General features: G+C 39.0%; 1 protein-coding gene across 6 annotated transcripts in view; it reads right to left on the bottom strand.

Annotated features, from left to right (window-relative positions):
- The window catches only part of NYAP2 (neuronal tyrosine-phosphorylated phosphoinositide-3-kinase adaptor 2), a 331,171-nt gene that overhangs the window by 141,805 nt on the left and 177,192 nt on the right, over positions 1 to 12,174 (bottom strand). For all 6 annotated transcript variants that reach the window (XM_014344092.4, XM_055109151.2, XM_034955291.4 and 3 more), the window contains one exon: positions 5,060 to 6,154. In XM_014344092.4, coding sequence (XP_014199578.1) covers positions 5,060 to 6,154 — 1,095 coding nt within the window. The remainder of the gene's footprint in view (positions 1 to 5,059; positions 6,155 to 12,174) is intronic.

Here is a 12,174-nt window from a genome sequence, read left to right as displayed (position 1 = left end):
GGCGTGGTGGTGCATGCCTGTAATCCCAGCTACTTGGGAGACTGAGGCAGGAGAATTGCTTGAACCTGGGAGGCAGAGGTTGCAGTGAGCTGAGATTGCACCACTGCACTCCAGCCTGGGCTGCAGAGCAAGAATCTGTCTAAAAAAAAGTATTAACTACTTTTTAAAGGCTAAAAGATGAGATTTAATAGGAAAAACTTATGAATCTCCAATAATGTAGAATATGGTTGAGTATGATATAGCTTTTTTTTTTTGTAATGCCAAGACATCATTTCTCTTTTAATAATAATGACAGGAGTTGGGTGCGTCTGCACCTTCATTTTCATCCCTGCTTCTGGAGCTCCACCACACCCCATGCCTTCTGCCCTGTTCTATCTGTCTCTTTCTGAAAGGAGCAACCTGATGAGAGTTAGGGGCTAGATTTGGAAGCTCTTGCACTGTGGAATTCTTCAAAGGTATTTAGGAGTTGAGCTACACCCAAAGACCTGAAGACACCTCAGAGGATACCATGAGGAAGATTCCAAAAGTTCTGGCAGGATCAAGTCCTGTTAGCATTCTTAAACATCTCCAGTAAAGACTAATCCCTTTCTGTGCGCCTCACTTCTTGGTGCCCAAATCTGTTCACATGCCCTTCTGCCCCTGGGCGTGCATGTCTTTTGTATCTTAGTGCCTTAGTTTATTCCTTAGTCTCTTCCTTTGCTGCTTCATCTTCTACTTTTTCTTTACATTTTTAATTTACATTTCTCCATTTATAACATCTCTATCTCACTCTTTCCCTCAGATTGTAAATTTTAATTATGTTCTTCATTAGATCTTGTACTTTTTCATAGAAATGTACATTTGCTCATCTATGTTGAATACAGGCTGATATGGTTTGGCTCGGTGTCCCCAACCAAATCTCATCTCAAATTGTAATCCCCATAATCCACACATGTTAAGGGAGGGACCAGGTGGGAGGTGATTGAATCATGGGGGTGGTTTTCCCCATTCTGTTCTTGTGATAGTGAGTTCTCACAAGATCTAATTGTTTTATAAGGCAATCTTCCCTGCTCTTGCGAGCTCTCTCTTTCCTGCCACCATGTGAAAAAGGTCTTTGCTTCCCCTCCGCCTTCCATCATGATTGTAAGTTTTCTGAGGCCTCCCCAGCCATGTGGAACTGTGAGTCAATTAAACTTTTCTTTATAAATCATCCAATCTCGAGTAGTTCTTTGTAGCAGAGTGAAAATGGACTGATATGAGGGTTAAACATTTCTTTTAAAAAATATTTCTTGTTTGAGGGAATAAAGTTTTCTACTTTTAAAATTTGGTTTGGTTATTAATTTCTATGATTCATGGCACCTGATTTATTAAAATGAAACGGCCCATTTGTGACCTACATCTTCTAAAAAATCAAATCAAAATCATAATGAATATATCAAAAAATGCAAAAGAAAGATGAAAATGATAGGTAGTAAATTATTTTCATTTAAGTCTCCAAAGTTCATCACAAAAATATTTGTACCTGACCTGCTTACCATTTACACAAAAATTTTTAGCAACAGCATATGAGTTGATCACTTCTTACATGCCTCATGTCATTCACCTCTCTGCACAAAATTTTAAAAAAATATTAATAATGACCAACTAAAAAAAGTACTAGAGCTACAGACTATCAGGTGTCCTAATTTAATCATAGATAAACATAACAATGTCCCATCAACCAGGAAAAAACACTTCCTATAACAATGAATGTGAAGGCTATATTTTGAAAATTGTGAAACAAAATGAAATTTAATTATAATCTACCTCTTTTGTCTTATTTTATTTCTTCTCTATTGACCAATCCCCATCAACAATTATAAACCTTTAAAACACGAAATTGATACATTTGGTGTGCATTTTACAGATTATTAAAAATGAGTTTAAGGTATACATTTTATTTGACATCGTTTTCCTTAATTAAAACAAAGACTATATTTGTTTAGATTAAATATTAGTAAATACTTAAAATTGACTTCTCCACTAAACCAACAGAGGCTTGGAAAATAGAGATATCAGTTTTGCTTTTATTCCTGAAATGTAGAAAATTCCTGAAACTTAAAAAGAATAATGAGACTCAGGGTCATAAATGTTATACTACTTCATATCACTTATTCTGTCCCTAAGGTATCAACAGGTCCACAAATCCTGTCTGGGAAGAGTAAAGGGGAGAATTGTATCCATGAGTGTACTGCAACAAAAATTACTAGTTAATTCCCAATTAACAATTTTGGTTCTATGTTTTGCATTATGGAAAGATTCTGAGAGCCCTTTTGATTTTGTGAGCAACTAATGGTGTCTTTCTACTTTCCTCGAGAGTCAAAAATAAACAGCAATTTGATTTGTCCATTTGATTTTTTGATTATTCATTTGTATTACCTGCATTTTTCCTCCCTTCCATTTACATAAAGTAAAATATTGAGGTTAATGTAACTCAGGGGCATGCCCTTTCTCTGCAGAGTTGATGCATGGTTAATAGCACATGTGAAATATTTCAATCCTTGGCTCCCTAAAAGCTATAAAGAGCCTTGACCACTCCTCCATGTACAAGCTTTGTTTTAGAAGTACACAAAGCTTGTTTTTGGAGTCGGATGGGGAAGTCTGTGACATATAGCACATAGACTGATTCTAACAGATGGATTTTTCTTGAAATAGCTTCATTAGTTAATCATTTCTTTTACATATACTTTTTTTTTCTAGTTAATTGGCATAGCTGCCAGCTGGAGCTGTTAAGGATCCTCCAAAGAAGCTGATAGGTAGGGAGGAAATCCAATTGTCTCACCAATTCTAAGATGAAACTTCCATTAATTTCACAATACCCATTATGTATTTTTAAATAAAATGTTTAAAAAATATTTTCTCTTATTCTAAATACCTTATTTGATCTGTGTGAAAACCAAATCAATCAATGAATTATCTGGAAGAAACTTTAAACTTTAGTAAATTATCTAGCCCAGGGTTTTCCAGCCTTGGCACTATTGACATTGTAGACCACATCATTCTTTGCATCTGTGTGGGATCAGGTGGCAGTCTTGTGCATTACATGCTGTTAAGCAGCATCTCTGGCTTTTACCCAATAGATGTCAGTAACACCCCCTGTAGTAACAACCAATAACATCTCTAGACATTGCCAAATATCCCAGGGGACAAATTGCCCTAGTTGACAACTGCTCTAGAAATAGATTGTTCCTGGTTTTAAATTCAATTCTTAAAATAATTTTATGTATGTATGTACATATGCAAGCATATAACTCCAGACATGCCTAATATATTAGAAATGTCTGCCTTTCACTTAGGTAATTAAAATGTTTTGGGGGCAATTATTGAAGTAGCTAACATTTTCATAAGTCTCTGGGTAAAGGGAAAAAAAGAATTAGTGGCTTGTAACTACCAAGGAATATTAATTATCTAAAAAATGCAATTGTCATTTTCATCATCAAAAGTATTGAGAGTTTCTTTTCCTTTAAGGAAAGTTCTCAGTATAAGTGTATGAATAGATAAATAAAAAATCACATGGAGGGATTACTTGAGATGTAAGTGATTAATTATCAGCTTAGGTGCCTAAGGCATTTTTAAATAAGAGAAAGAAATGTAATTTAATGAAATGGACATAGAAAGAACTAATCTGGGTCTGTTTTGACTTTACTATATACTTGTGAATTGATTTAATCCTCATAAAAGTGTTAGTCATTCAGATAGATAAATTTCCTGGTCTTTGAAATTCAGTAGTAAAAGTAATGTTCACCACCTTAGTGACTTTTCTGTAAGTTATATATTGATGGATCTAGGAAGAGTATCATAGAAATAAGATGTGAAATCACCATGGCTTTTAAAAGGAAAATAATGGGTCTATTCTCATTTATAGTAATGGTAAAAATACAAGAACATGAAGTATACAGACAGAATCATTTTGTATGTCAAAGAAGATCCTAAGTTCTAATCAAACTGCTTTCTTTCCAACACAGGTTTTCTAATGGGAATTTGCTCAAGAAGGTTTTTGTTTGTTTGTTTTTTGTTTCTTGTCTTTTGTTTTTGAGACAGAGTCTTGCTCTATCGCCCAGGCTGGAGAGCAGTGGCATGATCTGGGCTCACTACAAGCTCTGCCTCCCGGGTTCGTGCCATTCTCCTGCCTCAGCCTCCCGCGTAGCTGGGACTAAAGGTGCCCGCCACCACACCCGGCTAATTTTCTTTGTATTTTTAGTAGAGATGGGGTTTCACAGTGTTAACCAGGATGGTCTCGATCGCCTGACCTCGTGATCTGACTGCCTCGGCCTCCCAAAGTGCTGAGATTACAGGCGCGAGCCACCATGCCTGGCCTCAAGAAGTGTTTTAATATAAGATGAAGGCAAGTTTTAACATTTATCAATTGCATGTTTGAATGTTTAATTCCGCCCCCCACCTCCCTGCCCCCAAAACAAGGTATTTACCTAAAAATTCCATAGTGGTCTCTGTTTTCACTGTTTGACTTTCCAGGGCCACTGTAAGAACTTAGATTTTGTACTTTTTTTTTAAACACTCTTCTTTTAAATAGGAATATAACATTTCCTATTTAAAAATGTTATATTGTGCAGATTGTCATTTTTAATTCTTTCAGCTTATATTCAAGATACACTATTTGGCTTAGTGTGGCAAAAGTGAATTAACACATTTTGCAAGTTAAGATTGCAACTCAAAGGCCCCAAGACCACGTACTCCGTGCGTTATCTGCACATACCTAAAATTCCATAGTGGTCCCTATTTTCACTGTTCAACTTTCCAGGACCATTGCAAGAATTTAGATTTTATACCTTATTTTTCAAAATCACTCTTCTTTTAAATAGGAAATAGTATATTTTGCAGACTGCCATTTTTAATACTTTCAGGATACACTATTTGGTTTAGCATGGCAAAAATGAACTAACACATTTTGTTTGCATGCTAAGATTTCAACTCCGAGGCCTCAAGACCCTGTACTCTGTGCGTTATCTGCACCCAATGGGCTTCACCCTGGTTGTAAGCCTGGCACTGGGCTCTGGGGCTCAGGCAGGCCCTGCACACTTACTCTCTGCAGGCTCTTTGGAGCGCCGGCCACTGGACGACTTGCGCAGCAGGCTGCGGCCGGAGGAGAAGAGGCTGGTCAGCTCCTCCAGCGGGCTCGTGGGTGTCCGGGACCGGGAGCCACCCGGGGCTGCCCCGTAGGTGTTCACCGCGGCGTTGACCATCTTGGCCCCATCTTGCGACACGGGTCTGGGGGTCGAGTGAGGCACTGAAGGAGAGCTCCTTGAGAGGCTGCCCGAATGCACAGCGTCGTAAGGGGGAGGCCTTTTGAGGCTCAGGGGAGTCAGGGACCTCCCCATGCTGACGGGGGAGGGAGAGGTGGAGTGACTTTTAGGGTAGCCATGGGGAGACTGGGTTCGGTAGAGCGTAGACGGGGGTGGGGGCGACGAGGAGAGCGCAGGGGTGGCAGAGGCAGGTCCTAGGGCCGCGGCCTGCTCCTTCTCCAGTTTCGCATGGCCGGGGACGTGGGACGGCAGCGTGGAGGGCGACGCCCCGGCTGGCTGTTTCATGTAAGACACGTTTTCCAGCACGGGAAGCTTCGTGACCTCCAGAGGGGTAAGCGGGGACTCGTCGGAGTTGGGGGAGCAATGCACGGGGGCGGGGGGAAATACCAGCAGCGGGGGTCTGTGAGAAAGCAGGTTGGGGAAGGGCGGGGGGATGTCGCAAAGCAGCCCCTTGGGGGGGCATGGCACTGAGGCCTTGGCGAAGTCCAAGTCAGGCACCGTGGGAGTAGCACACTGCGAAGAACAGCTGTGATGGTCGAAGTCACATTTGGCGTCTTGGCCCAAGTCGTCAAAGATAGGGTACTTCATTTCCTCGTAGACGGCCTCGCTCTGGTCATCGTCGTCCTTCCTGAAGTCTCTGAGAATGTTCCCCACCATCTCGATGTACACGGGCTCCTCTTCCTCGGGGTCTCCCGCGGGGCTGCCCATCTGGGACAAGGAGGAGTCCCGCGGCAGCGACGTCCTCCGGGGCCCATGCTTTTTGATGTACGTTTCATCGAAAGACGTGCTCAGCTGAGTGTTCGGATTTCGCTTCGGTTTGGGAGGAGGAATCTTCTTGGAATATTCATCGCTGTGGGGTCTTGGTTTAGCTGACACTAAAAGAAGAAAAAACGTAGTGGAATAGATGAGTATAATAGGAAAGTTTTCAAAAATGATTTGCATGTGGGTTTACTACAATAAACTTTAGGCCAGGGGGGTAGACAGCTTCATTCTTAGTTTGAGTTTCAGAGTAAAAATCAACCAGAGTCAAGCATTCCCTTATTTAGAAAACCCGATGGCAGAATAATAGTCATCTTTAAAGTGATATTAATAATCTAACACTGATACATGCATTAAAACCAGGACTGTTCACCCCTTTCCTTTAGAATGCCTAAGGAGAAGCTTTCAGATGAAATATACTGGATAAAATACTCATAAATTTTGTGAAAATTAACCTGCATGAATTGAGAAAGAAATGTAGGAGGAAAAAAAACCTAAAGTCTCTGTTAGCACTATTGGTCAAAAATACCATACAGATTGCACCATTTTACTGATGTGGTTTTTATAGGTGAACACATCTTGCTTTCATTTAGGATAAAAATTTCTCAGCCTGCTAGACTTAAAATCTGTCTTGGTTCAAATAAATAGCTTCCATACAGATGGGTCTGATATTTCAGGGGAAATTGATGTGAAAATCTTATGAGGCTAGACAAGTTAATCTTTAAATCTCCAGGTATTGTTGATTATGGTGTATTTGTCTGTTTTTGTTCTTAAGATCTCTTATGATATTCCAAATGCTGTCTCAGAATGAATTTATTAGATATGTTCCACTGACACATCAGAATGCCCTCAAGAGTGTTAAAAGAGAATAACTCAGGGAATGATGTGTAAGTTTCAAGAATAACTTCTGGAAACTCACAACAGATATGTGTACCAACGTATTGCACAGCCTGCTGGAAGACCCTTTATTGACAGAACATAAACTTCTGACATCATACAATAGCACGGAAGAGGCTGGCAAATGCCTGTGACTAAATTCAGTTGTTTAGCATGCAAGGAAGGTACTTGAGTCTTGTTATTATCTCATTATCTCATTGTGTTGATATGTGATTACAGTGATCATCTTTATTATGCAATGTAGCAGAATGTGGTTGCTTACAGAAGATAGTAGCATATAGTGAGTTGACAGTACAACTTAGAGTTGTAAGACTGTGAGGAGCTAACAAGCTAAAGAGAAGGGTCTCAAGGCACAAATCGGGAAACACCTGAGTTTTCCTTTTTTTTTTTTTTAACTGGCCTAATTTATATACAAGAGTTTTACTAAAACATGGTAAAGGAGCTGAAAGTGCTTAAGGATAAGCTAGATGGCTGCTCCACCCATCAACTGAGACTTCAGCAACAGGGAACCAATCAAATATTCTAGCAGTGACTATGTATTTCACCTTTCTAGATCACCCCTGTTTCAAATATTTTGTTCCAATGTGCCTATGATGATGGTTTTACTCACTACAATCAAACAGCTTTTTGAGGGGAAGGTTCATAATCTGTGTAGAATTTCCATTAACCCATAACCCATACTGGGTAGAACTAGATGTTATTTTCCAGGGGGAGGCTGTAGCAGTAAAGTCTTTTAATGCCCAAAGTGAAAAGCCTAGAGACAAAATGGGGTGAAAACTATGCAGTCAATCTTTTTAGGAGGGACCTAAAGCAACCAATAATTGTACCACCTAACTTGGCATATATTTTACTGGTTTTGAAATTTGAGTACATTAATTTTCATATAATTTTAGTAAGTCATCAGATTATATACAAAAGTCTGAGCCCCAGTAATGCAAAACTATAAATCAGTGAACAAGGTTGACAAAGTTTTGGTCAGGACTTGGAAGAACCAAAGCTCATCCAGACTATTCTTCTGGAACTTGTTTCCTGCCACCCTCAACAGCAAGAAATGACTGTAGACCAAGTGCAGGCTCTGGGAAATTATTTTCTACAAATATTGAGTTATAGGAATTGAATGAACTGGGGTTGAGGGAATTCTTTGAGGGCAGAGGACTGAAGACAGAGATGCTCTATGAAGGGAGGGTTAACCTAAGGCTAGAAATTAGTGTGTGTCCCTGAAATGGGTAATTTCATCACACGGAAATAATCATATTTAGAATTATATTTTCATTTTCACCCTCTTAAATTATAATTTGCTTTCATTATCTTTGACCCTTCACTAAAGTCTGATACTCCAACATAGACTATGGAGAGAAATAACAGGGTAAGAACTTAAGCATCTGCTGAGCCTATGCCTAGGTAGCAGCACTGCATTTATGGGAGGCTACAGTGTGGGATTCTCAGGTAGTGAGGCTTTCAGTGGCAGATCTGGGCATGGCACGGCATTCAGAGAAGCAACGGTTGATGAACAACACTGGCGACAACTTCTCTCTTTCCCACACAGATGAGAAGGTGGCCTTTGGAATGGAAGAGAGCTATGTCTGGATTTACTCCAATTGTGAGCAAATGCCATTTCGTTTGCCAAAAGAAACAGAAAAAATGAAATAAAGCCCCTCTATATCTAGGAAATGATTTAAGAAACAGAAGTTTCTATTGCAGAATGCAGCATACTTAGAATTAAGTAGAACAACTGCTAATTGAGAAGGAATCTGGACAATCCATTTACGAACAATTTCAATGACAAACCAAGTATAGATGTTGTATGACAAGGGAAACAAAATATAACATATGGCTCTTATGGTGCCTGTGAGATTATCAGAGTTGACAGTTGCTATTGACTGAATTGGGTCCCCATTCTTCCACAAAAAAAATTCATCTGTTGAAGCCCTAACTTCCAAAGTGATGGTATCTGGAGATAGATCCTTTGGGAGATAATTAGGCTTGGATGAGGTCATGAGGGTAGGACCCTCATGATGTGATTGATTATAAGAAGAGACAGCAGAGTTCTCTCTCTCTCTCTCTCTCTCCCCTCTCTTCTCTCTGTCTCTTCATGTCTCTGTGTGTGTGTGCACGTGCGTGTGTGTGCGCGCACGTGCATGCCGTATGAGAACAGAGAGAAAGCATCAGTCTAATCAGTCTACAAGCCAAGTAGAGAGCCCTCATCAGAAACCGACCATGCTACTATCTTGATTTTGAATGTTTAGCCCCAAGAATTGTGAGAAAATTTCTCTAATTTAAACCACTCTCTAATTTTCTTACAGCAAAATGAGCTTAGCTACCTAAGACAACATTATATTTATTAAGTCCTAATGTAAAAGACCTTTACAGATGAACGATGAACATTTTAATGTCATCCTCTGGCACTGGAAAACATTAACTAACTCTGTTATTTTACGATTAAACAACTCTTTCCAAGCCGCTTAAGTTTCTCCTGCTCCCTGTCCCTTATCTCCTTAACTTTTACAACTATGTCACAGAGAGCACATTCTGGCTACATCTGGAGATGCTTATCCCATACATGGGCCAAGAGCACCCTTCCACCACATGGCTTGTCATGCTTACTCTTCTTGATCTGACTCTCCAGTTTCTAATTTGTGGAAGGCGCTTACTACTTAAATCCGACCCATTTTCTGGATGTTTGCTGTTTGTTGTTTGTTTTGATACACTTACTCCCTGCATCACGCTGCTCTGCTTGTTCAGCCCACAAGCTGAAGTTAGTCTCTAGCCTGCCTTGCCCAGGTAATTCCTCTTTATCTAGGCAAGCTTCTTCCCTCTTCCCTTCCCTGCTTGGTGAAGAGAACCTAATGCAGGCAGATTCATAAAGTTCAAGCAATTTCCCCTCCAGTCCTTTTTCTTATTATTGATCCAACTTTAAAATGAAGGTGTGAGTGTGGGGTGTAATGGCTCACACCTGTAATCCCAGCACCTTGGGAGGCAGAGGCAGGTGGATTACTTGAGGTCAGGAGTTCAAGACCAGCCTGGCCAACATGGTGAAACCCCATCTCTACTAAAAATACAAAAATTAGCCAGGCGTGGTGGTGCATACCTATAATCCCAAGTATCTCAAGAGGCTGAGGCAGGAGAATAGCTTGAACCCAGGAGGCAGAAGTTGCAGTGACCCGAGATGGCACCACTGCACTCCAGCCTGGGTGACAGAGCGAGACTGTCTGAAAATATAATAAATTAAATTAAATGAGGGTGTGAGGATGTTTAGAGAATAGACTCTTCAGTAAATTATAGATGATCAGGATGAATTAACAGATTCATTCTTTCAATATGGGGGCAGGGGCTTCTTTAAAAAAAAAAAAAAATCTGCTTTTCATTCCCTGACATCCGTCCTTGTAATCTCATGGTTCTTCGAGGTAAATCAGAGGTTCTTTGAGGTAAATCATGGTTCTTTGAGGTAAATCATGGTTCTTTGAGGTAAGTCAGAGGAGGAAACAAATTTGTTTCCAATAAACTAATTTTTCTTTTCATTTTCCATGAATCATCTGGTTTTACCTTAGTGCAAGTATTGAGTAAATAATTTATATAACAATGAAAATGTGTTTCAACTGTCACTATCATGGGTGCTGTTTTAAAAGTGTATCTATAGAAGAAAAGTACGAAATTTCAGATAACATTGTCCCATAATGTATTCCAACTTAACCTCATTCTAGGAACATAAAAATTTTAAAAAAACATTTTATTTAAAATGCCACTTCTTTATAAGGTACTTAAAAATAGTCTTGAGCTACATACATAGATGCTAAAATATTGCTAATAAAAGACAATAAAATGTCACTGCAAATTTCAATTTAACCAAATTCAACCATAATAAAAACGTGATTTTTATCACTCCTGAATAAATTTTAAATTATTTCTAATAAGCCCAAAGATAGAAGCAATAATTCCTGTTCAGCTCCAGAACACAAGTTTAATGCTTAAAATAGTATCATGACAGTAGCATTTAATAAGCAGAAAGTGACATTTTTGAAATGAGCTATGTGAGCACAAAGGTTATACATGGCTTTCAGTCATGCCCAGATGATCTTCCTTTCACAGTTAATTTTGGAAATTCACCTCGTGCCTTGTCAACCTATCTTTAGGAAATACTTTTTTCCTTATTTAAAAAAAAAAAGTGTAATGTAAAACCGTGCTTTAGTATCTGTAGGTGTTCTTGACCCAAGAGGTGAAAAAAAGAGATACAACAGAGGTTAGCCTTGTCCCTTCCTAGAAAGACTGTGGCCACAGAATCCCAGAATACGAAGGGCTCTTTGAGATATCCAGCCCAGATTCCATATATTACTAATGAACAAATATGAATTCCTTATTAACCACAATATCTAAGAGAATCTCATAACTTAAATTTAATTCCACACCCTTTGAAACAAAGAAACCCATAAAGGAAAAAGCTATGCAATTCATTATTTTGTATATGGCATAAAGTATCCTTTTAAACAGTCCTTTCCATAGCAGCACTATAACTTTGCTTATCATGTTTTAGAGTTATATTTAAATAAGTAATTCAAGCAGGAAAATGTGAATCCATTGAAGGAAAATAATGTCTACAGTGTGTGATACTGGAACTGGCTGATTCTGGAAGGTGAGAGACACATTTCCCACTTTCAGCAGAACTGTGCTCACAATAACTCTTTTCACAACTCACAACTCCATGACTCTGAAGGATATTTTTATTTTCACAGTCACAAGCCCCACAATACTATCCACTATTTTTTTTTAATTAAGATGTTTGTTAAGGAATGGAAGTTGCAAATGGCCTTAGTCTGTTTATAGTAGGAACAAGAAAGTGTAATCATGTACAAAAAAGATCGGGTTCAAAGTTGTAGGACCTGTGTTACGGTCCTGGATCTGGCGACAGTGAAAGTAGAGAACTCAGATGAACATTTTGGTGGAACCAGATGAAGTAAGGCATGGAACTGGTTCAACAGTGTGGTCAAAAAGTCAAGTGGGACTGAAAGGGTCTTGGCTTAAACTAGAAGACATAATTCTAATCCCTTCTCTGCCTCAGTAAGGATGCAGAACATTGGCAAATTACTTTGAAGTATATTTTTATTTACACTCACTTTTGCTATACATACAACAAGGGACTTTAATCAGAACTACTGTTCTTTGAAGTGTTCATTTCAATCCACTAGTTGTAAAATAAAATTAGAGTTTGTAACCAGCATTTTAAAACAATAAATTAGAATAGATT

This window comes from Pan paniscus, chromosome 13 (genome assembly GCF_029289425.2).
Source record: "Pan paniscus chromosome 13, NHGRI_mPanPan1-v2.0_pri, whole genome shotgun sequence".
NCBI classification, from domain to species: domain Eukaryota; kingdom Metazoa; phylum Chordata; class Mammalia; order Primates; family Hominidae; genus Pan; species Pan paniscus.
The sequence above is the reverse complement of the archived record's forward strand: the minus strand, read 5'-3'. Positions and strand labels throughout refer to the sequence as shown.